The sequence below is a fragment of the Lagenorhynchus albirostris genome, chromosome 16 (assembly GCF_949774975.1).
Source record: "Lagenorhynchus albirostris chromosome 16, mLagAlb1.1, whole genome shotgun sequence".
Lineage (NCBI taxonomy): Eukaryota > Metazoa > Chordata > Mammalia > Artiodactyla > Delphinidae > Lagenorhynchus > Lagenorhynchus albirostris.
This window is the reverse complement of record NC_083110.1, coordinates 67,873,925-67,895,644: the sequence shown is the minus strand read 5'-3', so window position 1 is coordinate 67,895,644 and position 21,720 is coordinate 67,873,925. Positions and strand designations below refer to the sequence as shown.

The window sequence follows — 21,720 nt, the reverse complement described above, 5'->3', positions numbered from 1 at the left end:
AGTCCTGGAAAAAGCCAAGATACCTGAATCGAAATACACACAATGGAAAACTCAGATGTTAATTTTATTGTGCTATAAATGAAACAGTAGGTGTTCTCACGTATAAGGTTTGTAGTTTGCCAATATATTCATTATCAGAGCTTTAGATTCCCATCAAGTTGGTGGGTTTTCTGCTACTTTTTTTTCCTGAGCAAAATAATTCCATTTAAAAATTTTGTAACAAGACATAGACCCTCAATTTACTTAAGATTAGTGCTTCTTTAATGATCAAAATCATTTTGCCATGTTAGAGGATGCTTTTCTGGAACAAGACATCTGGGAATACAAATCCAAAAGAAAACCCAAACAAGTACATCCAAATAATTGCTCTGAGAATATTCCAGAATCTGTTGAGAAAGCAACAGATGGACAATACCAGTCAAAACGAAACAGAAATAAAAAAAGAAATGTAAAAGGTAAAAAGAAGGTTAAGGCCCCCGAAACGTGCCTTGGAGAAACAGACAGTCAGACTTCTGTCGCTTCCAGTCAGAACTCTAATTGTGGAGATGGTATTCAGCAGTGTCAAGACAGGGAGGCCACTCCAGGAAAGCACTGTAGGACTCACAAAAACAAACACGTGTCTCCGAAGATACGACCAGTTTATGATGGGTACTGTCCAAACTGCCAGATGCCTTTTTCCTCGTTGCTAGGTCAAACACCTCGATGGCATGTTTTTGAGTGTTTGGATTCCATACCAGTCTCCGAAACAGGTAAGATTCCAAAAAATATAGTGGACTCTAAATAGTCAAAAAGACTTGCATTAGGCCAGACATATCAGTCCAGTGAAACAAGCCAGGTAAGCAGTAAACCAAAAATGAGGTGAGATACTCAAAGTATAAATGACTTAACCGTAGAAGGAAACAAGGTAATGCATTGGTACGCTTCTTGTGAAGGGTAAAAAGATAACAGTCAATTCAAGTTGCAAACTTGAAAACAGTATAAATGCATTTTACTATTTCATAAGAGTCCCTAAAAATCTGTGATTTTTCATAAATGTTAATTGAGCACATATTATGGTAGATATTTTCAGCTGCATAAGGTAGGTGGTATTGACATCTGATAGATGAGGGGTCTTAAAAGCTAAACAGCTTGCCCATTTTGTTATCTTTTATGAAACAAACTTTTAGAGAATCATGAATGTAGTCCAGCCTTCTAAATATGGCTGTTTTGGGGTCATCATGCTAATGGACAGAAAGAAGAACTAGGAAGGAGTGTTTGGTTATTAAGATTCTAATAAATAAAATTGTGCCAAATGAGAACTGAAGTAATACTATGTTTCTGTTATCATTTAAACTATGTAATAAATATCATGTTTAATATGTAGAAAATCCTACTTGTAGTATATGGAGAATGGATGGTTATTGATGATTTGATTATTTAAAAGTTATATATACCATACATAAATTTTTAAATCTCAAAGAATCAAAATTCATTAAAATAAAAATAATATTCAGTATGGCTTTCGTGTTAACTAAGATTCAGAAGACGTTTTATTATTAACTTCTAGTTCTCATTTTAAAGTACTGCATGAAGATGCAAAATAACTTAAAAAAAATTGGCACCAGCCTTATACAACCGAGAAAGCCTCATCAAATGCTAGTAATTTGTTTTTCAGTGGCTTGAAAGTCAGAAATGGCAGCTGGAATCCCGTGGTGAGCACTCAGGGTGAAATATCTTATAGATGAAGCTACCTCAAAGAGTTTTTCTCTTGGTTTTTTCACTGATTAAACTCCTTTGAATGGATAATCTCAGGTGGATTCTTCTTGAATTGAATTTTATTCTATAACATATACTTTTATGAGGTGGGTTTTTAAGCAATGAAGTCTCCAGTTTAATGTGACATCTTTTTGCGGGGGGAGTGGATCATTTTTTGACGGGCCTGAAAATGAACATACAAGGGGTGGGGTATGCCAAGATGCTTTACAGACTGTTTCTCAGTCATAAAGGTATGACAGGGAATAGTTTCCAGATTATTAAAGCCTTATTATTAACCAATTTATCAAACTGAATTTCAAATCTTAGAACAGAACCTAAAATGTTTAGGGTATGAACAGCTCTAATTAAGATTGCTATTACTGTTTCATATACAGTGTGAATATTAAATAACGGAACCTAATTTGGTACTGCAACTGTCATACATATGTGTTGCCTGATAAGACAAAAATTGAGGTAGAACTTTAGTCTGTGAGAGACATACTAGCCTTCTCTACTCTTTATTGCTTGAGCAATAGGGACGGAGTGAAACTGATGGGATCAATTTGTAGCACCTGGTTCAGAAATACCTAGTTCAAGCATGACATGCATTTTGGAGGAGCTCATATTTGTGAAAGTTTTTAGTGGGGAGAAAAAGGTGTTAGTCTTAAATTTTGGGGGGGAAAAGAGTATTTGAAAAGAAATTTAAAAGAATATATTGATTTAAAAATAATAACTAGCACCTTGCAAAACCATACTGGATTACTGTTATTGTGTGCTGATTTTTTGTTTATATAATGATAGCTATTGTCCTAAGGCCTCAAAGTTGGACTGATGACTTTCCACTTACATGTTAATTTATAGCGCTAATACTGTCAAAGCTTAGTCTGTGCTTTGATCCGGTAATGCTTTTTTCTTTATTAAAATTTTCAGAGTGTCCTGATGCTCTTCAGTGTTCCTCAACAATTCCTTCTCATTACAAGAGATACACTCATCACCTGCTAGCTCAAAGCAGGGCTGGTAATAATCTTTTCAGCGATCCATCCCGTGAGTCAGGTGGGAGTTTCAGTGAGGCTAATTCAGGCTTTCTTTGTAGCCGTAAGGAAAGATGGTCTCCATATCAGAAACAAACAGATAACTTAAAAAAAAATGTTTCAACTGATCCCTTGTTAGTGACACAATGTCTAAGAAAATCTCAGTCTCCAACTGAAACTGATAAAAAGGTTTCCTCTTCAACAAATAGCCAAACTTCCCAACAAGTCCCACAATTTACAGAACTTGTTAATAATGACAAACTGGTAGGATTTGGTTTGCCTCCTGCTGAAGAATTAGATAGTCAAAACAGCCCAGAACACATAAATTTGACATTGCCAGAAAATGACTTTAGCAACTGTGAAATCTCCTATTCTCCACTTCAAAGTGATGAAGAAACTTATGATACAGATGAAAAGCTGGATGATTCACAACAGGAACTATTTTTTACAGAAAGCTCTAAAGATGGCAGCTTAGAAGAAGATGAAAATAGCTCCACTTTGTCTAAAGAACTCCATGACCCTTTACTGAAGGACCAGGAGGAGAGCTGCCCCGAAGTGGATAGCTTCTTAACTCAGGATAAATACGATGAAGAATTGTATAAATGCAACACTCTAAATGATTCATCTCAACTTACTTTCCAAAATAAGAGTATTATTTTACGTGGTGATCCAGCATATACTGATGATTTTATATTGTTTCCACCTGCATTAGCAGAGAGGTTTACTTCTCCTAGTTGCCAAGCTACTAAAGCAAAACCTGATGAGCCAGAATTTCACTCATCTCAGTCAAATAAACAGGTAATTGAAGAATCAGCTGTTTACAATCAAATTTCTCTTCCCTTACTTAAGAGTAAAATGTCAAAACCTTTTGAAAGCCAGGGAGGAGGGTGTCATTCTTTCCAACCAACCCAAAGTAAAACTAGAGAATTATCAAGTAAGAATTTCAATGCTAAGCACAATACGAACTCAGCATGTTTCTGCAGAAAGGCATTAGATGGTATGCTGGACAGTAAAGTTACAGCTTTAAATACAGCGATATTTTCTAGTACACCTACTGCTGCTAAGTCTTTGAAAATATTGCTATCTGGCCCTAAGTGTAATGCATCACAACCTTCTAGTAAGGTAATGAAGCAAATGGATATAGGTGTGTATTTTGGACTACCACCCAAAAGAAAAGAAGAGAAATTGCTGGTGGAAAGTGCATTAGAAGGGATGAACTTAAATACAGTTGTAAGTCCTAATGAAAAGAGGTCCCGGCAGCGCAAGAGGAAAACAGAAAAATCATTAAGTGATTTAGAATTAGAGGCAAATAATTTAAGTGAGAGTCAGCCCTCTGTGGAACTTTCTCGTAAGAGGTCACAGCATCAAAGAAAGAGACTTAAAAAGTCAGATTCATTGCAGGAAGGAGTACATCAGAAGAGTTCAGGTCACCATAACAAGACAGAACCTGGAACAGTCAAGTTAAGTAAAGACAGAGTCTTCGTAAAATCAGCTCATGGCAGGCTGCAGAGAGGGAACACGAAAATCCCAGAGTCATTGAATGCAGGAGAATTAAGGAAAAGGACATGTCCATTTTATAAGAAAATACCTGGTAAGTTGAAATATCAAGGCTTACTGTATCTACGAAGATGCAACTTTTTTGTATTACATGTTCATTGCCCATGTTATGTGTGTGTGAAACAATTTTTTTGTGTGTTTACTTTTTATACCTCATTGACCTGTAACAGACTTTTTTCCTATTTAATCTTTTTTACTCCATTCAATTCAGCAAACTTTTATTAAACATATTTTATATATAAGGTACTATACTATTTAGATAGATATTACAGATCTGACAAAGATTCATACAGATCAACTTAATACAGAAGGAGGAAAGGCTCTCTGTAAGTAACCATAATAACAGCTTCTAAGCACTTAAGAAAAATGCAAGTACTAAGTAGCTTTGAAGAAGGAAAATGTCACAGGTTATGCAGGTCATAATAAATGCTAAACATTTTTAAACCATATCATAACTTAGTTTCTCAGTCTTTTCATGTTCTTATAATTTCTCATGTCTTCATAAATGAGTTAGTAGAAAAATGTGTCATAAAATGAATTTTATTATTTAAGAAAACAGGTACCCTTCTTCTGAAAAGAATATAAAACTGCCCAAATATACTTGGTTTCAGAAAAAAATTTTAGTATGCTTTTTTGATATTCTAAATCTATTCAGTATAATTTGTTCAAAATATTTATGTAAAGAAAAGCATTTATGTACATCATAGTACCAGTTCTGTTTTTAATAATTATTTTGATTAATTTTCTGTATTTTAAGTGAGTCCAGAATTAGTGGGCCACGTGTGGATAGGCCTCCGTAGAATTGTGGAGGTATGTTTATTTACCTGCATATCACAGTCAGCGCACTTGTTTTTTCTCATGAACAAATTTCAGAACAGCTCCATCTTTTTTATTTATTTTTTTCATTATTGCTCCTCTAGGGAGGCTGTTTAGGCTTTTTGTTTGTTTGTTTGTTTCCCTTCCTCCTCCCCACCTCCCACAATGAAAGTCAAATACTACAGATACCCTGTTTATCTGTTATTGTACTGTGGCCCTTCGGCGGGCCATTAGATTATTTGGGTCATCACCCATTTTTGCCCCTTAGGAGCATACCAATATCACCCCCATTGAGAATTCATGTTTTAAAAGAAAGTTAGCATTCTCCTTTTGCTGTTTTGCAGAAGTAAAGGATTTTAGGTGCCCAGTAAGTATTGTGAAAACATTCAGCAAAACAAAAAAGTAACTCATTCGTAGCTAGTGTTTTTAATTTTTTTGTACAGTTATTCATTAAAAAGCCTATACCGGGATATTTAATGGAAACTTGTAAGACTCATTTTCATATCTAGTATCACCTTTTACTGAATTTATGTGGTGTAGATTTTTAAATTAAAATGTAAAGTTAAGTTGGAAATGAGATGTAAAGGTGTCAGAGGGTTTGCTATATAAGCAAATTGGGTTGCTTTTACTTAGTTAGCTATCGCTCAAGCAGCTGTGTTGGTGTTTTCATTGTAGGAACTGGCTTTACAGTCGATGCCTTTCGGTATGGATTGGTTGAAGGTTGCACGGCCTATTTTCTCACACATTTTCATTCTGATCATTATGCTGGATTGTCTAAAAACTTCACGTTTCCTGTTTATTGTAGTGAGGTAAGTTTTAGTATCCTAAATCCTGAATTTGTAGAATGCAGCGAATTTCTAACCAGTCTGGTTAAAAAAAGGTAATTAAGATTGTAAGATCTATCATTCTTCTAGAAAATATATGAAAAAACAGACTCCACATTGAGATTCTAAAAGTAAATGAGTTATTGTCAATAGTTACAATAGATTTTTAAAATTATGCTTTATTATGTGGAAACAATAAATGTTGATACCTCATGATGTACTGAAACATGTAAGTTTCATTCAGTAAATATTTACTGCCTGCCTAAAAAGATACTCAAGGCAAAATACCTAACTTCAGGGAACTTTCAGGCTACACATTCACAAACAGTACCGCAATGGGATCTGTATTGTAATAGAAAAGTGAACAGAATGCCTAAAAGTAGGGAAAAGCGGGGCTTTACTGAGTCCTAGGCTAAAGTTAGAAAAAGTTTCACGGTGAAAGAGATACCTTGAAATAATTATTAAAAGGTGAGCATTTTAATGTGTATTACTAAGGGCTTTGGCTAGAATTTGATTTTATCCTCAAGCATTCTTGAATTATCTTCTTTTTATTAATGAAGCAGCGGGGGCTTGGAGAGGTTAAGTGGCATGCCCCAAGTCACAGAGCTAGTAATGGCAGAGCCAGAATTTGAACGCAGGTCTGTCTCATTTCAGAGCAAGGCAGAGGGAAGAGCAGAGAGCCTTCCAGGTAGAGAAGAGTTTGTGTAAAGGCACAGACACCTAAGAAGTATGCCCATTCCAGGAACTTCAGATAATTCAGAATCACTAAAGACAAGATAGGGAATAACAGGAGATAAATCCACAGAAATGGGTAGGGATCAGATCATGAAGGGTTTTGTATGACATGATGGGGATAATGGACTTTTTACAGGTGAGGGAGCATCAGTGACAGTGTTTAAGCAGAGTTGTGACACAGTCATTTTAGAAAGTTCTTCCAGGCATTCTGGAGGGTTTACATGAGTATAAGTGGGAGAACCAGGAGATTATTAAGATATTTGGGTTCTAAACTAGATATGAAATAAAAGACATATTTAATGTTTTAATGTATCAGCAATAAGCACATCCTGTTTTGCAGATAACTGGCAATCTGTTGAAGAGCAAACTTCACGTGCAAGAACAATATATCCATCCATTGCCGACAGACACTGAATGTATAGTGAATGGTGTCAAGGTTGTTTTGCTAGATGCCAATCAGTAAGTATTAAAGTTACCTTAGTAATACCCTATTTTTAAATATTCAAAAGGAAAACACATTGCATGGTTATTTAAGAACTTTTTATTGGAACTATTATGCTTGATATTTCATAAATGTCTTATTTAAGTAAGATAAGAAACAGTTAAGTAAAGTGTGTTTCTCCTTTTGAAAAAAAATGTACCCAATTACAGGATCAAAGATTAAACATAGATTCTCTCAGTGTTCTCTAACCCATTTTTTAATGCAGTTTAAATTACTATGCTTTACATGAGGCTCCATCTTACTTTTTTTTTAAATCTTTTAACATTGCTGCTGTTCTTTAAGAGATAACCTTTTGCCATTTTCTTTAATATCACTTACATAAATTAACAGCTGGTACAAATTAACAGCTGGTACTCCATTCAGATTCTAGAGGGTTTTTTTTTTCTTTCCTTTAAGAAATCCTTTAGGTTTTTGATACTAAAGTCTTGGAAGATTTTTTTCTTGGAAATTGGTTTTCTTTTTCCCTCATTTTTTTAAATGTAAAGTACTGTCAGGATTCACATTGCCAAAATGTAACTGTCAGTCAGCTATGCATCTTTGTAATTTCCATAGAATGTTAGCCTTATGTCCCTTAGAGATCATAGATGCCTAGAGAATTAAAATTAAGACTAAACCTAGGTTTCCTAAATTCCAGGCTTGTTATTTTTTCAGGTTGCCTATAAGTTTTTGTCTGCTAACTTCGCTGCTGTTTATTTTTTTAATCACCAATTATGATAACTCAGGTTCTGATTTATTTTTTTTTTGGTCAACTTTATTGAGTACAATTTACATAAATAAAATGGACCCATTTTAAATCTTTGCTGAATTTTGACAAAAGTAAACACCCATGTAATTCCCACCACAATAAAAATATGGAAAATATTCCCCACCACAAAAGTTTTCCTTGTGTTCCTTCCCAGTCAATCCCCAACCCCGACTCTGACCCAGGAAACCATTGATGTGTTTTCTATGACTGTGGATTAGATTTGTCTTTACTAGGGATTCATCTAAATGAAATCATATAGTATCTTCTGTTTTGTATCTGGCTTCTGTCACTCCTCATGTTTTTGAGATTCATTCATGCTGTTGTGTGTTCCTTTTACTTACTGAGTACTATCTATTGTATGGACACAATACAATTATTCTTTCCATTCACTTCTTGTTGGACAACTGATTTTTGTTTATTGATCTTGTATCCTGAGACCTTGCTAAGCTTGCTCATTAGTTGTTGTAGGTTTTTTGTAGATTCTTGAAAATTTTCTACATATGTCATCCACAAATAAAGATGCTTTCGTTTTACTTCTTTCTTTCCATTTAGAATGATATTTTTTCTCTTATTTATTGTACGGGATTATGCCTTCAATACAGTGTTGAATAGGAGTGATGTGAGCAGACATACTGCCGTGTTCTCGATCTTAAGGGGAACGCTTTCAGTCTTTCTCCGTTAAGTATGATGTTTGCAATAGGGTTTTCATAGATGCCTTTTATCAGGTTGAGGAAAATCCCTCCTATTCCTATTCTGCTGGGAGTTTGTAATCGTGAATGGGTGTTGAACTTTGTCAAATGTTTCTCTGGCATCTATTGAGGTGATAATACAACTTTTGTCCTCTATAATGTTAATGGGGTAAATGACAAAGATGGACTTAAACCAGCCTTGCATTACTGAGATAAACCCCACTTGGTCTGCATGTATTACCCTTTTTCAAAATATATAGCTGGATTTGATATGCTAATATTTTGTTAAGGAATTTTGTGTCTGTTTTAAAAAGTATATTGGTCTATAGGGTTTTTTTTAACTACACTTTTGTCTTATTTTGATGTCAGAGTAATACTGGTCTCATGAAATATTCCCTCCTCTATTTTCTAAAAGGTGTCATGTAGTTATTATTATTATTTCTTCCCTAAGAGTTTAGTGGAAATCTCTAGTGAAGTCATCAGGGCCTGAATTTGGGAGTCAGGGAGAGAAGGGGAAGTTTTTAATTACAATTGTAATTATTTCCTGTGTTTTCCTAGAATTTAAAATGAAAATTCTCTGTGTTTCGGCAGTAATTTCCAAATCCCATTGTGTCAGGGGTCCCCGAGACCACCTTGAGGCTCAATGGTTCACCAGATGGACTCACAGGACACAGAAAAGCTGTTTTATTTGTGGTTACAGCTTATCACAGTGAATGGATACAGATTAAAATCAGCAAAGGGAAAAAGGCAAATGGAGGCAAAGCCAGGAGAAACCAGGTGCAAGTTTCAAGGTGTCCATCAAAGTGTCTAGTGGAGTGGCACAGATGTGCTTAATTCTCCCAGCAACAGTGTGTAACAACACATAGGAGGTGTGGCCAACCAGGGAAGCTCAGTTGAACCTTGGTATCCAGGGGTTTTATTGAGGGTCAATCATGTACACATGCAACACCCATGCTGATTGACCTGGGGTACTTAGACGCCAGTCCCCTAGAGCAAAGACAGATATTCACCATAGATCACACTGTTAACATAAACTATCTTATCAAACTAGTAACACATGGCCCAATATGTCAGGCATACAAAACACTCTTAGCAGGCAGAATATTTCAAGGACTCTAAACTTATCTCCCAAGGGCAAGCCAATGACTATTCCTAAGGACAGGCCTTTCTTGGGGACCTGTGGAGTTTGCACAACACTGGCCTGCTGAATTAACCCTTTCCTGCACACCATTTTTTGTGTGTGTGTGACATAAACTTCCTTAAGTTAAAATGCTACATACCTTTGTAGTACAATGCTATGTCATTGTGGTCAGCTAATAAAGTATATTAATTTGTTGATATTGAAATTAACACTCTTTCTTTAGATGCTTTGCCTGTGTTAAGAATATTCCTTTGAAATGTTTGTGTTCAGCTGTCCAGGTGCTGTCATGATCCTTTTTTATCTTCCTAATGGTTATGTCATACTACACACTGGAGACTTCAGAGCAGATCCCACCATGGAACGTTCTCTTCTTGCAGGCCAGAAAGTCCACACGCTTTACTTAGATACAACGTAAGAGAAACTTTGTTTGTGTACTTCTTTTTTCCACCAACAGCGTTTGCCCTGCATGTTATGAATAATTTGAACTTTTGCTTAGGTAATCAAAATGATGGCTTACTGCCAATTATCATTTTAAGTATTAGGTGGATGCTGTTTGAAAAAATATATACTTAAGAACAAATTTTGGGTTGCATGGCTTAACTGACTCCAGCTCAATTTTTTATGTACTATCCTTTTGAAAATATGGTTTATGTAAAAACCTTGCTACTGAAACAAGGATGAAAAATTGGGGAGCAAACTTTAGGAAAACGCCCTTTAAAGTTATCCTTTCAAAGTGTCTGTGTAACTATTAAGCATGATTGTGAAGAAGAAAACAGAGAATGAGATTCTGTCTGAATATTCAAACTTACTTTGTTCCTTTCTCCAAAAGGTAATCTATAAGTGGCAACCTTGAATTCCTAAGTGCTACATAATGGTATAAGCTATTATCTTCTTTCATATATTGAAATACCTCATCAATTGGTCAGAAATTATGTTAACCATTTCAACCTGTTTCAAGAAGAAGTGAGTTTGGATGGCATATCTTAGTAAGAGATGGTCTTTCCACAACCAGTTTTCTAATACTATAGTTAATTCTTCCATTCACCTAAATACTAGGTGAACTAAGAAAATAATTTTTTTTTAAACTTTATTACTTAATTCTACATACAATTCTGGATTTCTTTGTGAGTATTTATAGGAGAAAGGACTAAGTCTTTTCTTAATAATAAGAATTATGGCTGAACAGCAAAAACAATTTTGAAAATTGGAAAAATATTTCTTTAATGTGTGTACTTTATGAGATTTTTCGTGAAAAAGTGCTTAATTTTCATCTCAAGTATCTATAACTGTGTTAATTTTTCATTGGGTGTTACTGTATTGAAGTAGACCCAACTGGATCTGCTGTAGTCCCATGATACTATATATATTTCTATATCTCCTAAAAGAAAATAACAACCAGATGAATATTAACTGTTTGATTTAATGCTACTTCACCAAATTCATGTTCAGTTTCATTATCTTAAAATATATATATATTTTTTGGGCTTCCCTGGTGGCGCAGTGGTTGAGAGTCCGCCTGCCGATGCAGGGGACACAGGTTCGTGCCCCGGTCCGGGAAGATCCCACATGCTGCGGAGCGGCTGGGCCCGTGAGCCGTGGCCGCTCAGCCTGTGCGTCTGGAGCCTGTGCTCCGCAGCAGAAGAGGCCACAGCAGTGAGAGGCCCGCGTACTGCAAAAAAAAATATATATATATATATATATATATGTATATATATATATAATTTTTTTAACTAAATCAGAATTCTTTAGTCCAAAAAGATAATCCCTATAAATCATATTTCCTTTGATAGGGATTGGGGTTTAAAAAAAAGATATTAAGGCTTATAATTCATAGCTAAAATAGCTACCTAGAAATATTCTTGAAGGAAAAAAAATGCAGTTTCTTTATTTGAGGGTTATAAAAGAAATAGAATTAAAAAGGTATATTGAAATGTATAGTTCCATCATAAATAATCAATAGCTGGTAACAAATATTTTAACCACAGGCACTGGTGAGATAACTGCGGTGGTGGTAATGTACTATACTGCTGTTGTATGTAATTTTGCTAAAGCTTGTTTTCTAAAATAGCATCCAACTTAATGCTATGACTTTCTTGTTGTTCTTTTAATAAGTACCATATTTCCATATTACAGATATTGCAGCCCAGAATACTGTTTTCCGTCTCAGCAAGAGGTTATCCAGTTTGCCATCAACACTGCCTTTGAGACTGTAACTCTAAACCCACGTGCTCTTGTTGTCTGTGGCACTTATTCTATTGGAAAAGAGAAAGTCTTCCTAGGTGGGTGGTAGCTGTAGCTAATTTACTGTATTCTAAAGATCAGATTCTTTTTGCATAAAGCCCTTTCAGGCTCTGTTCTTTCAGTTGATATTTATTTCCTGAAACAGTTCAATATTACCTTTGAGGTTGAAAGAAAAATTTGGTAGAGTTTGATTCATTTAAATTTTGAAAGCCTTAACTTAATGGAAACATTTGATAAGTATGTTTACGGTAGCCTTTATATCTGCAAAATGTTTATAGAGCAAAAGTCCATGCTACATTAGTATTTTAGTGAACTTTGAAAGATGACTAGTGCATAGGTCTTTCACTGCATTCTTTGATGATAACCATCAATTAATTATTTTAGAGACCAGTTTTAGTTTTTGTTCCTAAATGATTTTTGGATATGTAACTGTAGTTTGTCTATATAGTATTGTACTATTTTGCAAAGTACTTCCATTTCTTCTTAACTGTGGTCCCATAATGTCAAACATTAAGACGTGAAATGATAAAGCTAAGGTTTTAACTCCTCCAAATTTTGTTTTTTCCCTCCCTCTAACTCTTTCCATACATCTTATGCAATTTTTAAATACTAGGTCTTTAAAAATAAATTCTTGGCTTTCTCACAATTTATTCCACATAGTTAACTGACAAACCTGTTCAGCCTTTTTGAGATATTATGGCAAAAGTGTGAATGTTTTGAATTTCTTTTAATTTGGTAAATTCTTATTTTAAAGTTAAGTTGTAATTTTATTTTTTTCATAAGCTGTAATTTTACTATTTTTAAACTTTTCCTTTAGCCATTGCTGATGTTTTAGGTTCAAAAGTGGGCATGTCCAAAGAAAAATATAGCACATTACAGTGCTTCAATATACCAGAAATTAATTCCCTCATCACTACAGACATGTGCAATTCGCTGGTTCACCTTCTCCCAATGATGCAAATTAATTTTAAGGTAAGCATTCAAGAGACATGTCTTTTTAGGATGAACTAGAAAAGGCAATCTGATGATTGTAAACTAGAATCCCATTTTACTTGCATTTAACGTAGAGGAATTCAGTTACAGTGGAGTCAAAGTAAACTTTGCCCTAGAAAATTTTTTAAGTGGAATTTTAAATGTTTTAAGTTTGTATGTGTGTGCAGCTGTATAGAGTAATTCATATGCCCACCAGGCGTTTAAGAACTAGAGAACTGTCATAAAGGAAGAAACAAAAATAGAAAAGTGTGCAGCTCTCTGGTCATTCAAACATTCTGAGATTGTTCTCCATTCTTCCTGGATGAGTAGGGAAATGAGTGGAGAATTCTAGGGAGTTCTTACTTTTCTTCAGGTCTATTCTGTATAATATTAAGCCACTATAACATTGATATATATATACGTTGAAAATATACTGGTGAGGATTAAATGAAACAGTAGAAGTGAAAGAGAAAGTTCTAGTGCTAGTTCTGAGATATAAATTAAGATACATATGACATGACCTCCCTGTGATTTATGGGGGCTCATTTGTCAGATTTATTCAGATACTAAGATTCATTCCATTTACTAACGTTTTGACACCTTGCAATGGAATACATCAAACCTATGTATTAAAAGTAATTCAGGGCTTCCCTGGTGGCGCAGTGGTTGAGAATCTGCCTGCTAATGCAGGGGACACGGGTTTGAGCCCCGGTCTGGGAGCATCCCACATGCCGCGGAGCAACTAGGCCCGTGAGCCACAACTACTGAGCCTGCGCATCTGGAGCCTGTGCTCCGCAACAAGAGAAGCCGCAATAGTGAGAGGCCCGCGCACCGCAATGAAGAGTGGCCCCCACTCACCGCAACTAGAGAAAGCCCTCACACAGAAACGAAGACCCAACACAGCAAAAATAAATTAATTAATTAATAAACTCCTACCCCCAACATCTTAAAAAAAAAAAAAGTAATTCAGAACATAATGTACACCAAAAAATATGTTTTTAATTTTGCTATAATGTTTATGAAATAACTTTTATGGAGCTTTTTGAAATAGCTTAGGTGTTGATTACTGTATCTGTCTTATAAATAATAACACTTACATTGTGTAAAGAAAATTAGGATTTTAGTTCTGTCCCTTGAGTAAGGAAATTCTCACTGATGTAACTACTCTTTTCATGAGATTATGGTAAAAATTTTATGGCCTATTTTCATGAGTATATAATTCATAAAAATGTCTAGGATAATCAAGTCATAGTGTTGTCCATTGGTGTTTAAGCCAGCTTTGCAAACATATGTTAAATTTGAGAGGCATCCAGTTTAATGGAGGCTAATGAGGATGTTGGTTAATTATAAAATGAACACTGATATCCTGCGGAGGGTATAGCATATTTTTATAATTTTTATAAAGATTACTTCATGCAATACAGCCTTATTTTCTGCTAACTTAGTTTCATTTGGACAAATTATCCATTTAGGGGGACAAAAGGGGTGGGGAAGTAAGAATATTATGGAAATGAAGGGACTAGACCTTTCCAAGAATAGTGTTTAAAAGTGCCGTATGCTGTGGAGAGGTCATATGAGGAAAAAATGACCTGCACAAGAACTGTTTCAGTGGAGTGATGTTGGAGAAAGCCAGTGACAGCAGAGGGCTAAGGAATGAATGAGAAGGTGTACAGATGGCCAAGGAGCACATAAAAAGAGGATCAACACTGTTAGCCATCAGGGAACTGCAGATCAAAACCACAGTGAGACACCACTGTACACTCACAAGGATAGCTGTACTAAGAAAGACAGTGCCAGTTGTTGGTGAGGATATGGAGAAACTGGAACCCTCATGCGTTGCTAATGAGATTTTTAAGTGGTGCAGCTGCTTTAGAAAGCAGTTTGTTAATTTCTTTCAAAGTTAAACATGGAGTGACTATATGACCAGCGATTCCAGTCCTAGGTATATGCCTAGGAGAATTGAAAACATGTGTCCACTTCTACACAAATGTTCACAGCAGCATTATTCATAATAGCAAAAAACTGGAAACAACTCAGATGTCCATCAAATGATGGATGGATAAACAAAATGTTATATATACTTAAAATAGAAATATTCTTCAGCTGTAAAAAGGAACGAATTACTGCTACATGCTACTATATGAATGAGCATTGAGAACATGCCAAGTGAAAGAAGCCAGACACAAAAGGCCACATATTGTGTGATTCCATTTATATGAAACATCCAAAATAGGTAAATCTGAAGAAGTAAGTAGATTAGTGGTTTCCAGGGCTTGAGGGAGAGGGAATGGGGAGTGACTGCTAATGAGTACAGTGTTTTATGGAGGGGTGATGAAATGTTCTAGAATTAGAAGTGGTGATGGTCATACAACTTTGTGGCTATACCAACAACCACTGAACTGTATGCTTAAAAAACACCCCAAAACCTGGCAGTTACCTGCTTTGAAGACAAAAAACAAAAAAAGGAATATCTGAAATCGTTGCCTGTATTATTTCCATTGTTTGTCATAGGTTGTTGGTATTGTTCAGTAGCCCTTCCCCTTCCTCCATGAAAGTGGCCAGATATTGATGACATTTTTTACAATTTCATATCTTCAGAACACAGACGGAGCAGAAGCTGACAGTTACCATAGACTATATTTTAGTTAGTACTTAAAGCCAGTTTTTTTTACCAGCCAAAAATAGTTTTATTGTATCAGAGCTAATGACTTTTTTGTGAAAATGTAAACCTGATACAATTGTCAGGGTTTCTAAGGCAGGCTTGAAAGACTTAGAAACCCTATAAATAAAACCATTCGTGCTACCTAGTTCAACATCCCAAGTTCATATATGTAAGTATATAGTTTACTATCACCTCTGATTTAAACCTGATTCATGGGATGTGGTAAAACATTATAACAGTAATGTTATAAGTGATTATTTGCATACTGAAAAAATAACTTTAGGGGCATCTACTGAATGCATTTTAATCACAAACTGGTTACCACTAAACAGAGAGACAAGTCATAGATCAGGGACTTTATGTTGACTAAATGATAATAAAATTCCTCATGATAGTAGTTCTGCAGTTGTGGTTAATGAAAGACTAGTGGCTGTCAGCAGTCTTCTCTGTGTGTTTGGCTTATATGATAATATCCTATGTTTTTGTTTGTGGCACAGATTAATGATGTTTTCATGGTAACTCTAATTTGTCTCATGAAAAGCATGGAATTACTTCTGAGTGGGTTCTCCCGAGTGTTTTAACAGAGGCAAATAAGAATGGATAAGTTTGATGACCTGCATTGATAGCTGGACTCTCAGTTTATGATATTATGTGTTTAATTGCGCTAAACCTGTTTCCTATTATTTCCTTTTCTTTGTGAGGACAGGAAGAGAGAGGGATTAGTAATTAAGCAAATAGTATTACGATAGATCTTAGACTAAGTAAGACAAAAATCTGAAAATTTGCAGGGCCAGGGATATGGTAATGAAAACTTAGTTATATAGCTATATAACTTAAACTTTTTGGGGGGGGGTAGTAGTTGGTAAGAAATATGACTGTTTAATGGTAGGTATACAAATTAATAAAAGATCATTATTTGATGCAAAAGAGAAATCAAAGGGTTATTATTAATTTGTCAAGTGAAATCTTAATGTCTGATAAACACAGTAAACTGTTCAACCTTTAAATAGTAATCAAAAAGAAAAATTTTTAAAAAATGATGTGTTTGTCTTCTACCAAATTGGTGGACTTTTAAAAAAGGTAATATTCCTGTGCTGAGATTTAGAGAAATTGGCACTCTTCATCCACTTGGATAATAATGGAAAAGAGGGTAAATCCTCAACTATCTCCATTTCTAGAAATTTATGCTAAAAAATGAGTCCTTTCTGAAGAGATCAATCTGTAAGTTCCTAGGTGCTGATGGTATAATAGATGATGAGAGTCTTAAAAAGTTAGGAAAGGGTAGATGGTTTCCATTAAAAAAAAAAAAAAAAGACTCAGAAGGTGGTGTTTATTGATGTCTTCCCCTTAGGCTGTAAACTTCCAAAAGGTGAAGGCTGTGTCTCACCACTCTGACATCAGCACCTGGTGTTAATACTGGAACAGATATTTATTGAACAAATGAATAGATGGATGAGTGAATTTGTCTTTATCATTTCTTCAGAACTTCCTACCAGCATCTTTTAAAAATTCAGTAGAGTATGTATGGTTAAAGAAGAAAAAAAAGACTTCTAGAAATCCAAGATGTTACTATATACACTTTAGGTTTTTTATTGTTTTAAATAAAATTAAAATTTTATTATAAATTTACACTAAGCCTTTGACACTCTGGGTTGAATCTTTAGCCCAAAAAGTATTAGAGTTTTTTTGTATCCCTCTTGTCATTGTTACATTTATCTGGATTTCTCTTATCTTTCAAAGGTTGAACCTTTGTCATTGATTTTCTGAGAATCTTACCTAACGTCCTCACTAATGATGACCTCACTAATGATGACCTCAAGATTTATTAGCATATTACTTCTGATCATAGCACTGTGAAAAGTTTTGAAATTATTCTAGTTCATGCATAAAGGGTGAAAAGGAGTAAACACTTGAAAAGGGAACACTAGATACTATGCATCTTAAAATGTATGTCTGAGTTGAGTATAATGCCATTATAAAGTTATTTCCATATTTTATCCATCTGTCAGACCTCTACTGGTGTATATGTATGAGGATATGTTTGGATTGATGTTTACCAGTGTTAATATCAGTATCTCTCATAAGGATAGTATTAGATGCTAGTATCTCTAATATCCTAATAATTGTAGGATTTGGAGAGGTGTTTGTTTTGTTTGTTTTTGGTAGCTATCTGAATTGTAATTTTAAAACACATGATTACTTATCTTTAAAGTTGCCTCATCTTATTTTTCTCAGACTGTACTTAAACTTGTTTAACTTAGGTAAGTAAAGGGGAAAAGATTTTTTTTTTCGGTGATTTTATTTTTGGGGGGAGCACAGCACTAGGTTTTCCAAGTTAATGTTCACCAAGTGAAAACTCCGTGACTGTGCCAATGTAACATTTTAATCATTCTGTTTTATTCCATATAACCCATCTTCACTGACCATTAAATAAATATCCTTTTTTTATTTAACAGGGTTTACAGAATCATTTGAAGAAGTATGGTGGGAAATATGATCAGATTTTGGCTTTTCGACCTACAGGATGGACGCATTCTAACAAGTTAACTAGTATGGCGGGTATTATTCCCCAGACCAAAGGAAACATTTCAATATATGGTATAATTATTCAATTTTTTTACTCTTAATGTTTGTAATTACCTTACATTTTTTTTAAAAGCAGTAAAACTAAGATCCAAGGAAAAAGAGGCACCAAAGAATCTTTAATAATTTAACAGGTTCAAATCATTCCTCATGCTCTACACCTGTATCTTTAGTATGTTGTAAATGCATATAAAGGAGTATGACTAGTAAATAGACATTGACTAATACAGATCAGTCTATATGTGTGATCAGTGACATGTAGGGGAGATTGTAGAACTACTTGAAAGGAGGGGTGGGTAGTGCCATTGTGTTCTGGAAGTTTAAATGACGCTGCGACATCAAGCACAGGAAGACAGTGGATTAGATGTGATGACAGCAAAAGATACAGACTTGACTTTAATTTTTTCATCTTTGGAGGATGTTTACCATTGTCCTCACAGATTGGCTTATTACAATAATGGCCGATGGAAACATTTTTGATCCTAGTTTACTCAAAACAGGACCATTTCTCCCTCTTTCTCTGAGGTATTTGATCTTCAGTAAAGAAGATGAAGAGATTTTTAGTACTTACTTTTTTTTCCTTTTTATGTGTACAAAGCTTGGGGATGGAATCTGCTTACTTGCTGTGGAAATCAAGAGTCTTCTGCTTGTCACTCTTTAAATTTTACTCATATTTCTTCCAGAATTTTCCTGAAATCAATAGCTGGGCAAAGTGCTTAAAGGGAAGAATTGTTTAAAAAGAAAAGCCTACTTATAAATAAGAATCTATAGAAATGCCTATTATTAAGTGTCTACATAGCAAAGTAATAGAATTTTTTAATGTTCAAAAGTTTTTGTATCATTTTAATGTTTATTATTTGTAAAAGATACTAGCAAATTTTGTTATCAGAAAAAGAGCACCAATGAATTTTTGGCAAAAATACTCTGGATTGCTTTCCTTTTCTCTTTTATTTTATTTTGGGCTTGTGCAGTTTTCTTTATTAGTTTGATTTTTAGTAGGCACTGTCTTTCGTGTTGCAGGGATTCCTTATAGTGAACACAGCAGCTACCTAGAGATGAAACGGTTTGTTCAATGGCTGAAGCCGCAGAAAATCATACCTACCGTGAATGTTGGCACCTTGAGATCCAGGCGCACAATGGAGAAATATTTTGAAGAGTGGAAGCTGGAAGCTGGATATTGATGTTACCTCAGAGGACTCAGAAGTAGTTAAGTAACTTAGGCCTAGCTTGTTAGTAGTTAAATCTTCAGTGATATGATATTTCACTTTATGTGAAAAACCTCATGAAGGTCACTCATACAGCTTATTTTCTCATTTACGTTTGAATAACATGTTCACAGTGCAGGACCTCTCAGCATCATCAATGATAATTGAGACTGGTCTGCCTAGTACCCTTGTTTCTTGCCCCTCCCTGTGGGGCTGTTGTATTCCGCATCCAACAGTAGGAGCGTAAACATAGGCAGGTTTGGGGACCAAAGGATTCATGATAATAAACTAGATTGAAAGCATTATATGTAAGTAATTACGTATCTTTAAAATTATTTAATATGGGGCATATTTTTATGAGATAAAGCTTTTCTATGATATGTATACTTAAATAAAAAATTGATCTTAAATTTGCCATAGTGTCGTTTGGTTTTTAGGATTTATAACTGACATTTATGCAATCTTATAAAATTTCAGTGACAGTAAGTCAAAATTTGACTCTGAAAAAGATGACTCAAAGAGACTAGACAACTACCCAGTAAATGATGGAGAAAAGTTTGCGTGAATAATGTTTATCTGAATTGTTTACTCAAGACATTAGATAAGTAAAAGTTTAGATTGCAATTCTTTGTTTGTTTGTTTGTTTTTGTTTTTGCGGTACACGGGCCTCTCACTGTTGTGGCCTCTCCTGTTGCGGAGCACAGGCTCCGGACGTGCAGGCTCAGCGGCCATGGCTCATGGGCCCAGCCGCTCTGCGGCGGCATGTGGGATCTTCCCGGACCGGGGCACGAACCCGCGTCCCCTGCATCGGCAGGCGGACTCTTAACCACTGCGCCACCAGGGAAGCCCGCAATTTTTTTTTTAAAGTGAGATTATATAATTTATTTATGAGTCTTGATCTCTCCAACAGAGATTAACTGATCCAAAATGAAACTTTGGGGCAATACATGTTAAAAATGTTTTTATAGGGTTTAAATAAGAAAATGGCTAGCATAATGAAAGTATGCATGTGTATATATGTGTATTCTTCCATTGCCTCTAATGAAATTAATTTAGGGATTCCTTAATGTTTTAATGGAAAATTATTTTCTGTGATGATTTCGGTCACCAGAAGAATAGTACTCTCCACGAACGTTATTTTCATAAACTTGGATTTTACTTTGTTATGGTGGTGTTAGTAGGGAATCATGTTTAGGGAAGGAAAAGCATTTGGGGCCCAGTAGTAATAAATCCAGTGTAACTATGTTCTGAGTTGATTTCAATTACATAGTTAAAATATTTTGACTTCTTTGGGCTTGGTGTTTTAAACTTTTTATAAATCATTAATTAAAGAGTTATAACTAGAAAAATTGCATGTAGTCTACAAATATAGGTATTTTTAACATAGAGGAGATGGCCAAGTCATTAAGGTCTTTTTTTTTTTTTTTGAGTAATAGTTTTTTCCTAAAATTGTCATTTTTCATTGGTAAAAAGATTTCTCATGATTTTGAATGTTTTGCTTTGGAAATCCAGGCATGTTATTTAAAAGCAGCTTCAGCTGTCTTATTTTCGAACACAGAAACATCTTTCTACACAATTAGCACCATGTGGCAGCTTGGAATGATTTGTTTTGCTGTTATTATTGCAGAATATGCAAAACCTCATTTAGGGACCATCCCAAATATGGAATTTATTTTACAAATAAGTCGCAACAACCGAACTTTTCAAGGCTCTGTTGAGAACTGTATGTGAAATTCTTAGTTCCAATAACTTAACACTTGGGTAGGTAAAAATGTTCAATTTTAAAGCAAAACAAAAGAAGAAAAAAATCTACCATCAACCCAAAATAAATGGATGGCAGCTCTTGAACATCCTTACCATGTGTAGAGAAGAAGAAATAGAATTAAGCCAACAAAGGGGAAAATGCTTTACTATACATTACTTGTATTCGGAACTTTTCAGAAAGCTCCTTTACACTCTTATCTAAACATTGAATTACCAGATGCACCAACACTTGACAGGATGTTTTCAAGTTCTCATGACTTTGATTTAATAGGAAAACCTTTTCCACTTGATGTCAATGCCTTTTATTTCTAAGTTATTTATCATTGACCCTGTATTTATTAATGTACCTAAATATGAAACTGGTTTTCAGAAACACTAAATTATTGCTTTCTTCAGTTATTGAGTTATATTCTTGTGAACCAAATGCATTTAGAATTTCCTTATTTGGTCCTGAATAACCATCTATACTAGACTAGGGAACTCCAAGTACTAATACCCAAAATTATCTGTCTTGAAAGA

General features: G+C 34.8%; 1 protein-coding gene across 1 annotated transcript; it reads left to right on the top strand.

Annotated features, from left to right (window-relative positions):
* On the top strand, positions 1 to 19,847 carry DCLRE1A (DNA cross-link repair 1A). The gene is made up of 9 exons (XM_060125699.1): positions 1 to 749; positions 2,665 to 4,356; positions 5,814 to 5,947; positions 7,038 to 7,156; positions 10,045 to 10,185; positions 11,908 to 12,053; positions 12,833 to 12,987; positions 18,106 to 18,247; positions 19,253 to 19,847. Exons 1-9 carry the CDS (start codon positions 284 to 286, stop codon positions 19,411 to 19,413), a joined length of 3,156 nt encoding a protein of 1,051 aa, XP_059981682.1. The 5' UTR covers positions 1 to 283; the 3' UTR covers positions 19,414 to 19,847.
* Positions 19,848 to 21,720: the final 1,873 nt, after the last annotated feature.

Excerpts from the sequence above, each read along its gene's own strand:
- DCLRE1A (XM_060125699.1), top strand. The coding sequence starts at position 284 with ATGTTAGAGGATGCTTTTCTGGAACAAGACATCTGGGAATACAAATCC. Across the intron at positions 10,186-11,907 it reads ACGCTTTACTTAGATACAAC|ATATTGCAGCCCAGAATACT; the intron begins GTAAGAGAAACT and ends TCCATATTACAG. Across the intron at positions 18,248-19,252 it reads AGGAAACATTTCAATATATG|GGATTCCTTATAGTGAACAC; the intron begins GTATAATTATTC and ends TTCGTGTTGCAG.